At 39.8% G+C, this 18,379-nt stretch overlaps 1 protein-coding gene across 1 annotated transcript in view; it reads right to left on the bottom strand.

Moving 5' to 3' along the window:
* Nucleotides 1-18,379, bottom strand: part of DGKQ (diacylglycerol kinase theta) — an 86,466-nt gene that overhangs the window by 21,212 nt on the left and 46,875 nt on the right. Inside the window, exons 7-14 of the mRNA XM_027884654.1 lie at nucleotides 17,690-17,758; nucleotides 9,778-9,878; nucleotides 8,087-8,310; nucleotides 7,169-7,259; nucleotides 3,554-3,608; nucleotides 2,291-2,352; nucleotides 1,882-2,032; nucleotides 979-1,017 (exon numbers count right to left, since the gene is read on the bottom strand). Coding sequence (XP_027740455.1) covers nucleotides 979-1,017; nucleotides 1,882-2,032; nucleotides 2,291-2,352; nucleotides 3,554-3,608; nucleotides 7,169-7,259; nucleotides 8,087-8,310; nucleotides 9,778-9,878; nucleotides 17,690-17,758 — 792 coding nt within the window. The remainder of the gene's footprint in view (nucleotides 1-978; nucleotides 1,018-1,881; nucleotides 2,033-2,290; nucleotides 2,353-3,553; nucleotides 3,609-7,168; nucleotides 7,260-8,086; nucleotides 8,311-9,777; nucleotides 9,879-17,689; nucleotides 17,759-18,379) is intronic.

Here is an 18,379-nt window from a genome sequence, read left to right as displayed (position 1 = left end):
GGTGCAATGAAAAGGGAAAGTCAGGAAGTTATGAGAAACACAAAAATACAAATGAAAGAAAGTGACAATAAAAATCACATACAAACAAACATCTAAAAAACCCTGTGCATGTAAATTTGGTTCAATGAAGCTGTGACATGAGAACAGCATTGCAAATCCAAATATTCTCCATTAAGAAATATGAAAAGGAGAAGGTACACCTTTATAGTTTTCGTTATGAAAAGCATTAATTAGCCACGTGGAGATAGCAAATACACAAAGGACGCACACATCAGTCTTCAAAACCATATAGAAGGATCCATTTAGCAGACATGTGAAAGTTAAGCCTGCCAAAGGATGTGAAACATCTCAAATACAGATGCCTAAACACACAAAAGAGAAAATTCCACACTTCTGAGATGTACCAAATGCAGATCTCCACCTGACCACTGCACTAAAGCCGCCCAGAGCCACTGCTGCTCCTGCTCTCAGAAGCCACATGGCTTCTCCGACCTTGCTGAAACAAAATTCATACAGTAAAAGCTCAAAAGATGAACAGAGATGAGAGTATTTATTTTCTTCAACCTCCAGCTAGCTATTAACACTCTACTAGGAAACAGTGACTGTAAAACAATCCCATTGAGTCCAAAAGTTTTGGTATTTTAGTATTTTAGAAGTCAAAATAAAGAGAGAGCTGTTGAAGGGTTTTTATCAGTTCTGTGGTGCTAGATTATTCACTGGAAGTGCAATTTCAAAACTAATTTTTATGATGAAATATTACCACCTTCTGGTACCCGAGGCATAAAGCCAACCTTTTAACTTTGTTTAATAAGGTAACACTGATCCACTGCTCTTCGTAATTACAATGTGTCGCATTTTACCTGAAGGGTTTTTTGCTTATGCAGTAGAACTAACATACTCTGAGCTTCCAACCTCTAGTATTAGGCTGCAGTTTTGAAAACAGACATAGTTTGTAAGACTAAAAATCTTAATGCTTACCTTGTGCAGGATAAACATGACTCACAGATACTACATTTGCTGCAAAGGGTAAAAATATAAACACATAAAACCTTGGGTACATTTAGAGTAAATATTTAAAGTATTTTTAAAAGTTATATGAATACAATATAAATAAATACTAAAAGTTATACAAATATAGGGAGAATCTCCAGCTAACATTTTCCCTCTCCTAAGTTTACTTTGCAAGTAAGAAAAGCTGAACTGATTTTCATAAAAGGTAACTATGAATTCTTTCTAGCATTTCAAGTTTAATTCCTCTTGAAGTTCCATAAAAAATTGGGAAAAATGCTTCATTTCCTGAAAGAAAAATCATGATGCATTCCTGACACTGTTTATAGAAAGCGTTGGTTGAAGGACTGTTATGAAAAATCAATTACACTTCTTTGAAAAAGAAAAATAAATTATTTTCCCTGAGTGCTTGTCCATACGTGTGTACACACAGTGCTCACACTTCTCCATGACCAGACACGAAGACCATGAATAATGTGGAGAATAATCCACGCAAAAGGTGTCAGAGGTTAATCAAGGCAAGGGACATTCATGCGCAGGGAATTAAACTGCACTGGCATAATTTGAATGGTTTAGGGTACGTACAGTTCTTTCAAAGAGTGATGCTTTTTCACTCAAAAAAAAAAAAAAAAAAAAAAAGGTGTGGTCACAACTCAAGTAATGTAATAATAATTCCGTGAATAATGAGCTGTCAGGTTTCTCATGCAACCACGAGCATGTTAAAATGAATAAAAAAGCCCCCATGAGATTATGAGGCAGAATAATTTTTAAAATAAGGTCAGAAGAAGTAAAAAAAAAAAAAAAAAGGAGAAATAGATGCTACATTTTGTTCTGTCCAACTTGAAGTATCTGAAAATGCACTCGTTTACTTACTTTTGATAGCTAATTCTTCCTTGAGAATATTTGTGTATTCTTCAGGAGAAAGCTGAGGTGGAAGGCCACCAACAAATAAATTTACTTGTACAACGGATTTACTGTTTTCCACAATGTAAAATCTTGTTTGATTCATCTGACGTATTGAAGTCTACCAAAATAAAGGAAAATAAACGACGTGACATTTGGCAAGAGGATACTGTGAAACAAAATCCAAAACAGTTCTGCACTTAGCAATTGCATTCTCTGTGCCTAAAGAATATCACAAACAGAAGCAAACCTCAAGATCTCAGCTTCTCTACAGATGAACCAGCGGGGAGGGGGTAATGGATCACTCACTTTTTCTGTAAGAAAGGGGACTCTCTACAAAACAAAGAGATAATTTTTTTAATTTTATTTTCAGATTTACCTTTCGTATGTCCTTGAATCTGTTAAGAATCAGTTCCTGATTGTCCAAAACCATGCGCTGAACTGGAGACAGCAAGAACATTGACAATGTTAGAAAGCAATGTAAATTATTATCAGGCTCAGTTAAACAGAAAAAAAAACAACAAACAAAACCAAACCAAAACAAACCACCAAAAAAAACCTAGGGAAAAAGTACAACTGTGCATACAACTAACTTCAACAAAAAAGACCATGGTGACCTGAACTACTCATTATTCAAAAGAAAAAGCACTTTGGTGCTTGGAACAGTTTCTGACTTTTTTCACGGTTCCTGAACACCACCCTCCTTTAAAAAAAGGCAGAAACAGCTTGGACCCACTCAAAAGACAAGCAGTACTTTGGTAACTGTTTCACAGAAGAACTTAAACCTATATTCCCTAACAGCTACATTAATAATCTACTTCTGTGTTTTATCAAAATACTAAAAGAATTCTAACAACTTCCAGTTAAAGTAAGGTTGCAAATGATACTTTAGAATAGAGAACCAGAAACCAATCAAGGTTAAGACATTCACAAGGCTACAGTGACCTTATAAAACAACTTGCTGATAATGCTCACACATAAAGCAAAGCATCGAGCCATTTTTTGAACTACAAAGGTATATGCTCAGCTACGGTCAGAGATCAGACTACTTCTATGGCTTTATTTATCTCACTATGCAGCCTTAAGAATACTGAAGCATAAAGGGATATGAACTTGGAGAACACCAGCTCAGCTCCTGCAGGATCACAAAACACTTGACCAATGCCAGGACTGCAGATTTCTGTACTTTCTAACACACACACATATTACTTGGACTATCTATGGACTATCTTAGGACTTAAACTTACTCTTTTTTGGGAGCTGTGTCAGGGGAAAGAAGAGAGAGAGAGAGGGAAGGAATAATTTGAACTTTAGAAATAATCTTTAATAAATAACCGCAGTTAAGAAAATTATGTCAGTTGAACACAGCTCCCCAAAACAGGCCCAAAATGTAAATACCCACCAGAAACCACAAGTAAATTTTTATGTGAGAACGAAGAAAGAAAAGGGAATCTTATTCTCAAAAGACACACAGGACTGAGGAGGACCAGCATAACTTCTGATTAAGTATTTCAACATCATCGTGAAGTTTCATTTGTGTTTTTTACTGCAAAAAATGAACTATAACTGTGTTGGAATGGGAAACACGCCCCCCCCAAAGATCAGTTACAGATGTGCCTTTGACCAATTCTCCTTCACTTACCTTGCTTACTGCCCATAAGCACCTCTACCAACTTGAAATTCTGGAGGCACTCCGTCTGCCAAAAGATGCAACATGTAAATGCAGTTTCTGAACAACAAAATTTTGCCAGGTGTTTACTTTATTGTGTTATACAGCGTACAGAGCATGAAAATCAAACATTTTTAAATCAGCCATGACGTTCCTCCTTTCCTCCTTTAACCAACTGCTTCTGAGTCAGGAATAACCTTTATTTTACACACTCACTGCAGCAGGCTCCCACGCTCTCACACACTGGCATCCTCACAGCCACATTATGAAGTGGCACCTGTACAGCACAGTTAATTCTATTCCTGTTTTAGAGATCAGCACCTCATCTACGGCATTGCCTGAGCACCCTTCCAGACAGCATGCAGCACTGGGAATGAACCTGCTCTTTGAGAACACGGCCCAGGATCCAGGCTTGGCAAAAGCAGCCGACCACTCCCTGGCTGGGACACTCCACAGGCACTGATCTCTTACATGAGCCACAGTCTCTTCTCCAAGCTACTGCCAGGGACCACTCAAGTCCCTCGCAGCTGGACCAGAAGAGCTGGCATACCCAGGAGTTGAACCATTTACTACAATTTATTACGTTTACTACAACCCTGAACACATGTGACACTGAGGATTGAAGAAGTGCCTTAATGTGTGTGGCCTCGAGACTCAAGAGACAAATCTTACTTTACATGTCATGAAGGGTGGTGTTAAGAGCCTTAACTTCCTGCATGTGCTTTGCCTGATATTTGATGAAAGTGACTTGGAGAGGATCTTCAGCACGGGCAAACTCTGGATATTAAAAAGAGATTTCCTGTATGCGCATCTTTTCACAGGGAAATGAGATTAAAAATTATCACTATATTGGAGAAATCACAACTCTGCCTAAGAATTGAGTCTCTTACAGCATACAGCTAGCTTCCCAAACACAGAGATGTGAAGACCTTTCCCAAACAGAGTATCCAGCTATACTGTTTGACAGTTGCTTTTTTCAGGTGAGATAAAATTTTGGAGACTGTTGTTCAAATTTTTATTAAAAGGTCCACAGCATTTGAGGAAACAGACTGTCAACAAATCCTAGAACCATCCTACGGTGCAAAGAAAGCTGCATGCATTGCACAGCTACACACACCTAGACAGAGATCTACAGTTATCACCTACTGCAGATAGATAGCCACATGCATGTTCCTAGGTACCCTGTAAATAATCACAGAAGGCAGAAGTCACTCTCTGTGAAGCATGGCTGTTCCCTGGAGCAGCACAGTATGTTGATCTGCTGGTGTGCTCACAAGTCCCAGCTGCTGAATGAAATGTCCATGCTACAGCTTTCTGTCTCCATTCTACTAAAATTCTACTAAAATGTTTCCTGAAAGTCATGCTATTTTGCCACCAACTGTAGGAAGGACAGGCATACCCAAAAGAGACCATCTGCCAAGGAAAACGTGCATCTACAAGAGTACAAGATGTATTTAATAATTTCCAAAAGAATACGGTTTTGTTTGAGCCCTGAGTGCTTCCTTGCAGTCCCTGAGGACCAGAGATACTGCTTGCCACTGAAGGGGGAAAATTTCTGCAGCCAAAGCTCAGTTGGAGTTCAAGTTGGCCACCATTGTGAAAGACAACAATAAGGGATTTTTAAAATATGTCAATGGCAAAAGTAAGATCAGAGATAATATTGATCCATTGCTTCATCAGGTCGGTCACCTCAAAAATAGGGATGTAGACAAAGTGGAGACATTCAATGCCCTCTTCACTTCTGTCTTCAACACCAATGATGAGCTCTGGGACTCCCAGCCAACCCTGAACTTGTTTGAGACTTGCTGCTCCAGTCCAGCACATGTGAATCGATAGTGCCCAAGGGAATTCATCCAGGCTATTGAAAGACCAGGCCAGTGTCACCGTGGGACCTCTCTCCATTATCTTTCAATGGTCTAGGGAGTCTGGAAAGGTCTTAGTCAACGGGAAGATGCTATTCCACTATTCAAGAAAGGCAAAAAAGGAAGACCTGTCAATCTCTTTCAGTGCCTGGTAAGATCATGGAGATGGTTATTCTGGGGAGTATTTCAAAAATACTGGAGAGATAATGAAGTCATCAGTCACAGCCAGCATGGGTTCGTGAGGGGAAGGCAGCGTTCGACATATTTAATTTCCTTTTATGACAAGGTCACCTACTTAGCTGATCAAGGGAAGCCAGTGAATGTGGTAATATGATACCGTCCCTCACAATATCCTTCTGGATAACCTGTCCAGAACACTACACTGGGTGAACAATTTGCTAACAGGTCAGGCTCAAAGGGTTAGAGTATATGGGGTTACATCAGACTGGCAGCCAGTCACCCGTGCAGTTTCCCAGGGCTCAATTGTAGGACCAGTACTCTTTCATGTTTATATAAATTGTCTGGATACAGGAATCAAATGCACAGTGAGTCTGCTGATGATACTAAGTTGGGAGGAGCTGTGGGCTCCCTTGAGGATAGGGGACCCTTATAGGGAGATCTGGATAGGCTAGAGAGCTGGGTAATCCCCAACTATATGAAATTTAACAAGAACAACTTGCCAGATTCCCCCAGCATCGCATAAGTGATCCTGGTTAAAAATACAGCCTTGGTGAGGAGAGCTGGAGAGCAGCCCTGCAGAAAGATCTCGTGGATGGGGTTGATGGCAAGTTGAATGAGTCAGCAGTACCCTGGTAGCCAGGAGGGCCAACTGTGTCCTGGGGCACAACAGCATCATCACCAGCCAGTCGAGGGAAGAGATTGTCCTCTGCCCTGCAGTGGGGCAGCCCCACCTCAAGTACAGTGTGCAGTTTTGGGTGTCTCAATGTAAGAAGGACATCGAACCTTTAGAGTGTGTCCAGAGCAGGGCGACCAACAGGACTTAGGAGGAATGCTCCGGGGACACTTGGCTTGTTCACCCTGGAGGAAAAGAAGCTTCCTCCAGTGGGGCAGTGAAGGGAGAGGTGCTGATCTCCTCTCTCTGATGATCAGCGATAGGACTCAAAGAAGGAGAACAAAGCTACATCAAGGAAAGTTCTAACTAGACACTAGGAAAAGGTTCTTCACTGAGAGGATGGCCAATCACTGGAACAAGATCCCCAGTAAAGTGTTCACAGCACCAAGTCTGAGAGAATTCAAGAAACGTTTGAACAATGCTGTTAGTCATACACTTTGGTTTTAGGTAGCCCTGCAAGGAGCAGGGAGCTTGCCTCAGTAATCCTTATGGGTCCTTTCCAACTTGAGATGTTCTGTGATTCTATGATTTCCTTTGCAGAGCAGCGCAAAGAATTAGGAGGACAAGCATGATCATTCTGTCAGGGACTGCCAGTTTCCTAACAAGGTAAGATTAGAAGTGTAGAATCATTGCGTTCATAAAAGAACATCTGCTTGACCCAGAAACCTTCCAGTACAGAGGAACCATGCCTACCAGGAAGAATGCAGAAAGCTTTGAGCAGCATGCCAGTCACACGAGATCATCTGACACCCTAAAATCACGTACGTTAACTGCGAACGAAGGAGTTACAATTCTTCTGAAGAGAAAAATATGTACACTCCACTTCAGGGTCACTCAGGTGGTACATGGACAGGCTTGGGATCTTTGAGTTACCTGCCTTCCAAGTAAGGGAAGCACTTCTTTGATCACAGTCTGCGCAGTGCTATCCTTATTTACTCGTAGAGATACATATGCCATTCCCACCCTAAGAGAAAAAAAACAACTTATTTTAGGACAATCATTTGACCTATCCCATGTGTATCTTTTTTACCTAAGTGTCAAATTTGTATAAGTTGAAAAAAGTTGCTCACTGAACCTCATGGCAGATGTGGTATCAGTGTTACAGACAAGAAAAGACTTGGAAAAGAAAAGGAACTGTTAACTACAATTGTACCACTGCAAATTAGTTTCCTCTTATACACAAAATTACTTTCAAGTCTTTCATAAAATTTGGCAGTGTAGTTGCAACAGCAAACTGAACAAATGGTTAAATCTGATTGATCCCACAACACTTCAGAAATGGAAAGGTCACGAGACCATTTTGTTTTCACTGCTAAATATGCTTAAAATTTATAATGTCTCAGTGGCAAATGGAACAGTTTATTTTTTCTTTTATTTTTTTTCCTCCTAATCTCCCATGAGAACTTACACTGTAGTTCATCCAACTTCATATTTCTTTGAAAATATCCATCAATTTTTCAAGTGACACATGCACGTCACCATTTGTTTACAGATATAGTTAATGTGAAGTTGCACCTTCCTAATCAAACACATGAAAACAGAACTGCAGAAGCTGTACAGTATGTTCCATGCGTGTAAAGAAACCCGAGAGTCATGGAAATGAATAATATGCATATTACTCATTCAGAGAAATTAACAGAAGAATCCTGCAACACAGAAAAGGAAACTACATTCTCTGCTTTACTTCTGCAGCTTCAGAAACTGAAGATAACTGAAACAAACAGGGCTAGACTACAAAAGACAAACGTAGCCAAGCAGGATAACCTTGTGGTCAAGTAGGAAAATACTCACTTTAGCCAGGCAGGATAAATTCTGATCACTTCCTCGTCCTTTGGTTTGGCTCTGATGATCCAAGCTTCAGGAACAGATTCTCGGAATACTGAGCCCAAGTTGCTGTCCTCTGCAGCATCGTTCCTGTTGATAACATCATCAGAGAGCAGCACCTGCTGCGTGAAGGTCTGCAGCTCGTACTCCTGCTGGTCATCATTTATATAGTACGCCCTCAAAGCAGCCTCCTAAAACACAGCAAGATAAATTAACATTTACTTGAAAAGACACCGTTAAGACCTGTGTAGTCACAGACTTTTATAAATACCTTATTTATGAAATGGACCTCTAATGTATATTTTAAGCCCAGAGCTGTAGATAAATGGTCAAAGAACTAAACAAGAGTGAAGTTTTGAGAACAAATTTTAGTGAACATGAAAAAAAAAAAAAAACACTTGAGATATCAATGGATTTGAACACAGCCCATAGTATTTTTGGCAAATGATAGTGATTTTAAACCCAGATATAATAGTTCAGCACCAATAAAGCTACACTCGCTGTATGCAAGATTTACTGCATAAGGAAAATGGTAAATTACATTTGATTGTGTCCAACTCTGCCTTTTCAATTTTTCTGCACTAAGGGGATACAGAAAATTAGTGAACATTTCATCCACAAGGCTATCCTGAAAAAACACACCTCTGAAGATGAAAGGTAAGATCTGTCCTTGCAAGATGCATGCATTCACAGGAATTTTACATCCATGCCCATGCCTGCAGCACCTCTGCTGACACAGATGCTGGAGTCAACACAGCCCAGTAACTCACTTATGAGAACTGGCATTAAAAACAGCTGCCTGATAAAATGTGCTTGAAAGACTAGAAGCACTCCTAAATAAAACTGTTTTCAGCCCTCTACACAGTTTTCCTTAAAGATCTTAAACATGCATAACACTATAATCCATTTTGAAAACTCCTCTTGATTTTCAGCACAGTATCAAGATAGAAATCCTAACGGGCTTTAGTCTTAAATTGTCAAAATTCTGATGTAATAAATTCTCCAGGCTCCTCTGCCAAGTCCTTTATGACTTTGAGACCTCACTATGCTCAGTTCTCCTATGCACCACACCATTCCCTCCCCAGCTTTATTTCTGCACAGCGTGGGGCCTCTGCCTAGTCCAGTAAATTAAGATCTGTATAGTACACCTGATTTAGTACTGAGTATTTCTTCCACCCCAGATGGAATAGTGGAAAAGCTAGGAAGTGGCCAGTTTCACAGCCAAGGAGCAGAGATAACTATAGTATGTTTCAGAGTTCAAAGCTGATTAACTCGTGCGATATTGGTGGTTGTTCAGGATAAACATGAAAATACTAAATACTATACAGTAAAGAAGCAAGATCCAAGGAGGGGGTTATCCAATATTGCTCATATCAGTAATATCAGACTTCAGAGCCAGACAGGGAAGGAGAATGACTGCTAAAATGTGATATACTGTGGTCCCCACTATTCTAGAGATACGTAAGCCACCATTTCTTCAGATGCTCTAAAATAAGGGCACTAAATGAAGCGTCAGTTACACTGCAATAATATAGTCCATTTACAGATTTTGTTGGTTTTGAATTAGATTTGTAAAACTGCAACCTTCTGACTGTTGTAATATGTAATCATATGCCTCTTTAACACATCGAAATATTGACCTTCACCGGGTATCTTACCACAACTTCTTCATTTTTTGCAATCCTTGGAACTGAAATCAGTCGAAATTGATTGCGTTTCACTGCGTCATTCCCGTCAAATATCTTTAATATTTGTTTACCTGAATGGAAACAATTACTGTATTTCAATAACACACCCTCAAATCATAAAGCTACCTGAATAGGAAGGGTATAATGGAACTACTAAAAACCTGCTTTTAACCCACTGAAATGTTTCTTCTTGACAAGTTTTGAGGCTGAATATTTTCATTTTTGTTTTGTTACTGTTCATTTAAACATGAATACATTAGCAGAGAAAAGAGTACTTCAAGTTACCATAGTTTTATCCTGGTTTTTGCTATAAGTGCTTACATATAACTATACTGTTTGTTTCCACTTCTTCATCCTCACCATTCAAGACTGCATTTATAACTGACCAGTCAAACAACTTGAAGACCAAGACACAGTGCCATCCACTTCAGAAGAGCTCCCAAAGCACTGACAGTTCTGAGAACACACTTCTGCAGAAAGCTCTTAAAATAGCTGGTTAAGTGCACAGGCAACAGGAGAAAACACAGAGACAACAGAAAATCTAGAAGAAAGAAGGTACAGCAAATGAAGAACTTCAGACCTTCTCTTTCACTTCACTGAAGCTTTATCAAGCCCATGCTCAAGCTGTCGAGCACAGATTGTTGCACAGACATCTCTGAAAGAGTGAAGAGTGAAGGATTTCAGGTTCACCTTTCACAAAGATGGGTTATGACTCAGTCAGGTACAGTCAGCTGTACGACAAAGTCTCTCTCTTACTTAAGTGAGTATTTTAAGAGCAATAGCAAATTGCAATCAAATTTTCAAAGAACAGGTAGTTTTTGAGACGTTTTAGGAACAAATGAATATTACTAGTCCACTACATGTGTCCTTACCACCTGTCTGGGGAAATGAAATCAAGTTAATCAATCCAGATCAAAATGGAGATTCAATGAAGACAGACCTTGTATCCTCTCCTGATCACATCTTTATGAAGATACCTGCTAAGCTGCTCAGTTTTGCTGGTTCTTTGCAGGTTTCTCTTCCCAGAGGGCTCGTGCTTTACAGCAGACATGACTATTCTTCACTGACAGAATCTGCCCTTCTTACTGCAGTGTTGGACTGAACTGTTAACAGAAGTCATTCTTTGTATATATAGCACAATGTTACAGACTCCGATCTCACCATAAATCTGCACCCCCGCATTCATCACAAAGTAATAAAATCGCTAGAAGATATCACTTGCAGTCCTGAGATGTTAGAAATATTAAGTGAAAGCCTCATACACCAGCTGCAATGCCTACATGACATGTGGGCATTAAACAGTCTGTTAACACTGCAAAGGAGATCCATTACATGCTGGGGTCTACTTTCTCACAGCTTGGAAATACTTCGTAGTACAGAATAAAATACTTTTTCTCTCAAATCATATCATCATTTAGGTTCAATGGAACACATGATCCAACTACCATTTGCCACAGAAGGATTAAAAAGGAGAGCTGCAACTGGTGGAACAAAACCAAACCACTATGTAGACTTGTTCACTTCTTATGGCCTTTCTTAATTAACAGTTCCACTGGGCATGGCACAATGTATGTATGAGGATGTTCTCATTAGGTAACAAAAACCCCACTGCACAGCAAAGTAGTCACCAGCACAACCTCTCATCCTCCAAAGTCTTCTTTGCCTCTCCTGGGACAAAACTGGCCAGGCTGATTGGTCTAGTGAAAGATATCACTAATCACAGCAGCGGTGTTGGAACTAGATGATCTTTAAGGTCTCCTTTCAAACCAAACCATTCTATGACTCTACTGTGATATTCAAAACCTTACTGAACATGACAAACTGCTCTGATTTGCCCTGCTTGAGCAATCTCCAACCTCAGCCATGCTGTGACTCTTTGAAGGGACGCCTGTACAACAGATGCATGCACAAAGAAAAACAGACAGATAAAACCAGAATAAATAAAATTACAGAATCATAAAATATCTTGGCTTAGAAGGGGCCTTCAAGCATCATCTAGTACATACACTCTGACATGGACAAGGACATCTTTCACCAGATCACATTGTTCAGAGCCCCATCCCACCTGACCATAAACACTTCCAGGGATGGGACACCCACAGCTTCTCTCAGTAACCTATGCCTGTCTCACTATCCTTATAATAAAAAATTTCTTTCTTATGTTCAACCTAAATCTACCATCTTTTACTTTTGAATGGTTGCCCCTTGCCTTGTCCCTTTTACTAGTACAGGCCCTGGTAAAAAATCTCTATACATCTTTCTTATAAGCCCCCTTTAAGTACTGACAGGCTGCAATGAGCCTAGAGCCTAGAGCCTTCCCTTCTCCAGGCTGAACCACGCCGATTCTCTCAGCCTCTCTCTTAGCTCTTAGAGGGGATGTTCCATCCCTCTAATGATCTTGGTGGTCTCCTCTGGACTCGCTCTGACAGGTCAATGTCCTTCCTGTGCAGAGCTGGATGCAGTGTTCTAGGTGGGGTCTCAAGAGAGTGGAATAGAGGGGCAGAATCCCATTCCTTGTCCTGTTGGCCACGCTGCTTTTGATTCAGCCCTGGATGCAGTTGGCTTCTTGGGCTGCAAGTGCACATTGTTGAGTTGTGTTCAATTTTTTATCCTCCAGCACCCCCAAGTCCTTTTTGATCCCTTCATCCCCGCACCCCATCCAGCCCAGGTGCAGCAGCTTGCAGTTGTCCCAGTTGTTCAACTTCATGAGGTTTGCATGTGGGCCCACTTCTCAAGTCTGTCAAGGTCCCTCGGTATGGCATCCCTTCCCTCTGGTGCACCTGCACCACTCTGCTTGGTGTCATCCACAAACTTATTGAGGGGGCACTCAATCCCACTATTTGTCATATATTAAACAGTCAAATGTATCTGACTATTTGTCAGATATTAAACAGTCTGCTCCCAGCATGGGCCCTTGAGGGACACCATTTGTTACTAGTTTTCTCTTGGACATTGATATGAAAGCATAAAGGGTTTAAGCGGGAAGGCAAACAGCTAAATCCTACATGAAAGCCAAACTGAAGGAGAAAAAGAATTCCTGTCTTTCTATGCAGCATCTACAACATGACAGATCTTTGGTCTTCTGGTTTTGTAGGTTTACTTCTGGTCCCTGTCAAGAAGAATGACCTTTGGAAGCACAGCTCTGATTTCCTCTTTCCAATATTCCCTCAGTAGTGTTTTGAGAGTAGTTTCCTGAAACTTTTTGTGTCTGTTTAAGGAAAATACTGACATAATTTCCATGTGCAATGTACACTCTTTACAGCAATGGAAGTGTATAATGCTACCGAATAGGTGAGTTTGGGGTGACTTTTCAAGTATTTTTGTTAATATGAAAAGTAGTATTACCAGGTGAATTTGGATTTTCAGTTCTTGAACTATCTACTCAGTGGTTGCATCTGTTGTCAAATTATTTTTAGTCACAATATAAGGAAGATTTAGATATCATCTACTTTTACTTCTAAAGTACCCTTGAAACTATTGCCATTCCATTGAGACTACAGCATGCATCAGAAGATCCACCCCCTAAACTCTGCTGGATTTACGCCAGACAAAGTGAAAACCCTTTAGAAACAGATTTCTGTCGGAGTGATCACCATGGTAACTGTAGCATAGACAAACTTTAACAAAAAGACACACTGTGTCCTGTGTGACCTTCTTTAGAGCTAACACAACTTGAAAAAACACAGCAAACACTGGTTACTGACAGCAGAGCTGATGTTCTGAGTACAGACTTTAATAACATTATCAAAATCTCCACTGTTATCTGTAGCAATCCAGAGGGTAGACAACCATCTGAGAATAAAAACATTCATCCAAGTTCTAGTACATGTTTTCATTTGAAGTGCCTTTGTAGTCTGTTCTTATGACATACTAACTGTCATGAGAGAATCCCCAGCGATTTTAACTGGAGAATTTATTATGAGCTCTCCGTGACTTAAGGTCAGTCAAATGGTTCAAAAAGCTGGCTTGATTCTTATATATAAAACTGGTTTACAAGGAGAAGTTTGGATCTACAGAGCAGTAGTAGTGTCCCAAGCTCAAGCATATTCCTTAGCTAAATACACATTCACGCTCGGCCCTCTTTCCTTAAAGTAATGTGAACAAAAATCGTGTTTAACTTTGTCACTGCCCTCCTCACAAGGGACACCTTTGCTGCAACCTGATGAAAGATGGCTTCTGGGAGCACATTAACAAAAGAGCAAACAGCTAAATACTGCAAGTAGTCATCTAGAAAGACAATTCCCCACTGATTTAAGAGCACATCCAACACACGTAAGTTAAGGGGTGTCTCATGCCAGGCTCATTTGTCTAACCAGCCTTGGTAAGGAGCTCAACTATAACCCCTTCTAAAGTTAGATAAGGCTTTTTCTTCCACCTGTTCCAATTTTTAAATATTAATAAATGATCCAATTACAGAAATGAAGTCTGTACCTACTTAGTATACATATCAAAAATAACAAACCCGGGCTAATATGCAACAGATGCACATATCAAATTTTGGAATTTAAAGGCGTTACTGACGGTTTCACAAGGCTGACACTTCACTGGAAAGTGTCTTATCTTTTCCTGTTGGGTTAGACTACGCAGTATCAGGACTTTCTCCTGAAAAACACATTACTTACTTTCTTACCATGGGATACTGAGCTGAAAATAACCTGTTATTCATGCTTATGTTTTTCAAGGGGAAAATAACTACAAAAGGTCAACCCTAGGCATAATTTACCAAATTATGGGATTTGATTTTGGAGGCTAAGATACTAAGTCTTCCTGGGAAAAGGATAAGCAATATTTGATGAGTCCAAAGTTCACGCTCCCTTTGACTTCCACATCTCCAGAGACTGGACATGGCTTCTGAAAAGACTCATTTGTGGCTTGTGACTGAGACAGGAAAATGATGCTGTCCTGAATATTTTAGCCACTGAAGAAAGACAGAGGTCTACACCAAACCTACCGGTGAAAATCACTCTTAAAAGATTAAATTCTAGCAACACAGCTTACCAAGAACCATCTTCCTAACAAAACTTCTGTTATCCACATGCTTTCTGCTCTTCTTCTCTACTGCTGTTTCATATTACAACACTGTGGACTAACACATTTTGGTTTATTTCAGTATGAGTATTCATAAGCTACAAGGCAGCATTAAGCTTTGTAAGACCCGTGTATTTTTTCTCTTATTGGCCTTAAGAAAATCTTTCAGAATCCTAGGTTCTTGCTTTCTCAGCTCTTCATCTTCCAGGAGAGCTATTTGCAGGTGTGTCCCTTCTCTGAACTTGTTTTTGTGAGCAGCTCAAACTCCCCTATTTTCAAGACAATTTTGAAGAACAAATCTGCATTAACAGCCATCCTCCCATTCTGGTAGCCACTTCTTCACCCTTCTCCTCTTGGTTTTTAGAGCTTCTCTAAGCATCTGCCATATGTATCACCACTCTATCTGGTCTCACCAGCTTCAAATCCACTCAAACCATGTTTCAGAGAAAAATGTGACATGCTCAGTTATCTGTAAGCGGTTAGAGTAGAACACAGTGACCCTTCTTATGAAAGCTGAACATTTTCCTAATTATCTTAACAGGAAAAATCCCTCCCCGATATGCCGTCTTTGCTTCTTCCAGAAAACAGTTTGTTCCTGCCCACAGGTCTACAGTGAAGGTCTCCTCCACAATGTCGGCAGGTTTGAGACAAGACATCAGCGAGCTCTAAGCCAATGACTTGGGTCTATCTAACACAGAACCATTTTATCTCTCACTCGTCAGGGCAACTGAGGCTGTGGAAGGAAATGCTGCGTTTGCTGACAACACTGCAGCCCCCATTTTTTCCCTCAAAGAGATTCCTCTAAAACCTCCTCCAGAATGGGTTTTCTTTGGATGGCTGAATTTTGTCCCGTGTAAGATGGACACTCACTGAATCAGACAGGTCATGTGGAGCCAATGAGTTCTGAGAGACTCACAGGGCAGGGAGAGTCCTTTTTCAAACCTGCTCCAAGCATCTATTAAATCTATGTTAATTTTGTGCCTTTGGTTTCAGTATCTTGGTAGGCTAAATTTCATGGTTGATTTAACATACTTAAGCTCCCAAAATTAAGATTTAGATCTTTTAGCTTTACACTTCACTCAACAAGCCAATTACAACAACAGAGAAAAAAAAGGGAATGTAGACCACTAATTCAAATCTTCCAGTATCAGTCTAGAGTCTTTGCATCCTTTTCTACTTGCTTCTTTACTATGGAAAAAGCGTGTCTTTACATCTCAATATTATTCAATTTCTTCTGACTTGTTTTTCGCTATTTTTTAAAATATGTACCCCTATAACATAAAAAAGGAGATGCATGTGAAAAGCATTCTGGTGTGGTATTAAGAGTTGTTAGGGAAAATTTAGGAGAGGAACCAAAGGCAGGGAAAGGAGAGATCAAGGTAGTTGGGGAGAGAAGTATGGGAAAATAGTGGGATAAGGAGATATAGGAAGCTGGTCCATTTAAAGAGGTTGCTTGTTGGCCTTGCATCTGATCACCACAGTCTGTCCTGCCTTAGCATTAAATGCTATTTTTGTCTCTTTTTGTCAGTGTGGTTATTATTGAGCTTTCTAAACAATAGCAAAGTTATTGGGCTCTATATTGTCTTATATTTTGTGAAAATGCATTACGGGGAAGCAATTTTTTTAATGTGACTGTTCTACTTAAAACACAAGTACGGATACTTTAGATGAGCCTTGAAAATGTACCATCTACTGCTGCTTTCTCCAGACAGTATATATGAACAAATGACATATTGAAGTTTGTATCCTTCCCCAGATTTTCACATCTTTCCCCTTCTTTTGGGAAGGCTAAACTAAAGCTGAACTGGCCTGTAATAGTACTTTCAACCAATCCAGCTGAATATCTGAATACTTAATTTGCTCTCTTTGACAGTCAAAAGGGTAAATAGGCTTAGTTGCTGAAATATCAAAGTCCTCACACTCAACCACTTAAGTCACTTAAAACACCAGAAAAAGTGAAAGTTTCTTAGACAAACTGCAGTTAGTCAGGGCCTTTTCCCACAATAAGGAAGCACGGTGGTGAATCATAACTTAGAATCATTAAGAGACACCAGCCTCAAATTTTAAAATGTGAAATAAGAGGATGCTTGAGATCATTTCCATAACTGAGTTATTTACCAAGCTGGGTTTTTTTAAATTCCAGATAGCATTTGCACGATTAACCTCCTAATTTTGTAAGAACTTTAGGATTAAAATACATAAATTAGTATTTATTGATTTGAAATTTCCTTTTTTACAACAATCCATGCAGCTACATTAGGTAGCAAGTACCATTTTGTTCCAGTTACTAATATGGATACGGGGGTAGGATGCCCTTAAACTGTGGTTTTATTTCATTTTCTGAAAACTGATACCAACTCCAGGCAATTCTGCAGAGTTGCTTAAGACTTTAACCAAATAGGAAGCAACTTGCCCTTCTCAATCCTGATTACTGCAACATGACCAACCAAAAAAAAATAAAAATCCACCTGGTGCCTTTAGTAGGATTTGGATCCAGCAATTCTAAAAGCAAAAGGCTTTGAAAAGACATGCTGTCTGCCCTTTAAATTAGTTGCTTATCTATCGGTTGTTAACATCACATTTTCTTTCTTCAGTTACCAAGGTGAGAGAAATGACTTCTTTGTCAGGATAATGAACAGATTATCACTTATACCCATCTACCAGTTGAAAATAGCTGTCAGATATTTGTAAGGCCTTGGATAAATGTGTTGGACCAAAACTCTGAACCTCAAATTGGAATCTAGCATCAGAAAAACAGGCATTTAACGTTTTGTCATAAGGCAATATAAGTTAAGATTATATGAATAAAGACTGGAATGGGTGACTATTCCCTACTTACTAAAATTTTGCTTACTTGAGTCTGTTGAAATTTGGACCTCTTTTGCTGATCCCTGTGTTGAACCATCAACATCATCATCTTCATCTGTGAAAACAGAAACATTTAAAGGAAGAATTCCTGTTAATTTGAACCACTGGGGAGGAAAAAGGTATTTGTCATTTGTGGTGGTTTTAATCTAGGCCTTCCCTGGTTACCAGTTGGTAACCAAGGAAGGGGCAGTGTTCCCAGTATTCCATATGATTTTTACGTAAATCATGGTATAAATAAGAGGGAAGGAGCGGCCTTCCTTATTTTCTTCTCTTCCGCCGGAGTTCAGGAACAGTGGGTCCCTGTGTTGGTCTCGCTTATCTAAGGCTGAGGCCTGCAGCATCCACTGACCTGCCATGTGGAGGCTTGGAGAGTGCTGGTAGTGTGTGTGTGTCGATCCTGTTTCTTTCTAAGGGATGTGGTTAGATTTGTTTTACTAGTTATTTAGTTCTCGCGTATCTATCGGTGTCCCTTTTTGTTTCCTTTTGTCCCTTTTTCCCCTTTCCCTATCCCTTCGGGGGGTGTTTGGATTCCCGTTTGCTGTGTACATAGCATCTTAACTGTAATATACATAAAATATATTTTTTATATAACTAGCTTGGTTTTCGGGTTCTTCAATTTGCATAGTTTTTTTCCTTTGCCCTGGGGGAAGTAGAAAGGGGGGAAGAGAGGGGCTGC

The sequence above is a fragment of the Empidonax traillii genome, unplaced genomic scaffold (genome assembly GCF_003031625.1).
Source record: "Empidonax traillii isolate 1590-97213 ecotype Southwest subspecies unplaced genomic scaffold, ASM303162v1 scaffold152:size925058, whole genome shotgun sequence".
Lineage (NCBI taxonomy): Eukaryota > Metazoa > Chordata > Aves > Passeriformes > Tyrannidae > Empidonax > Empidonax traillii.
The sequence above is the reverse complement of the archived record's forward strand: the minus strand, read 5'-3'. Positions and strand labels throughout refer to the sequence as shown.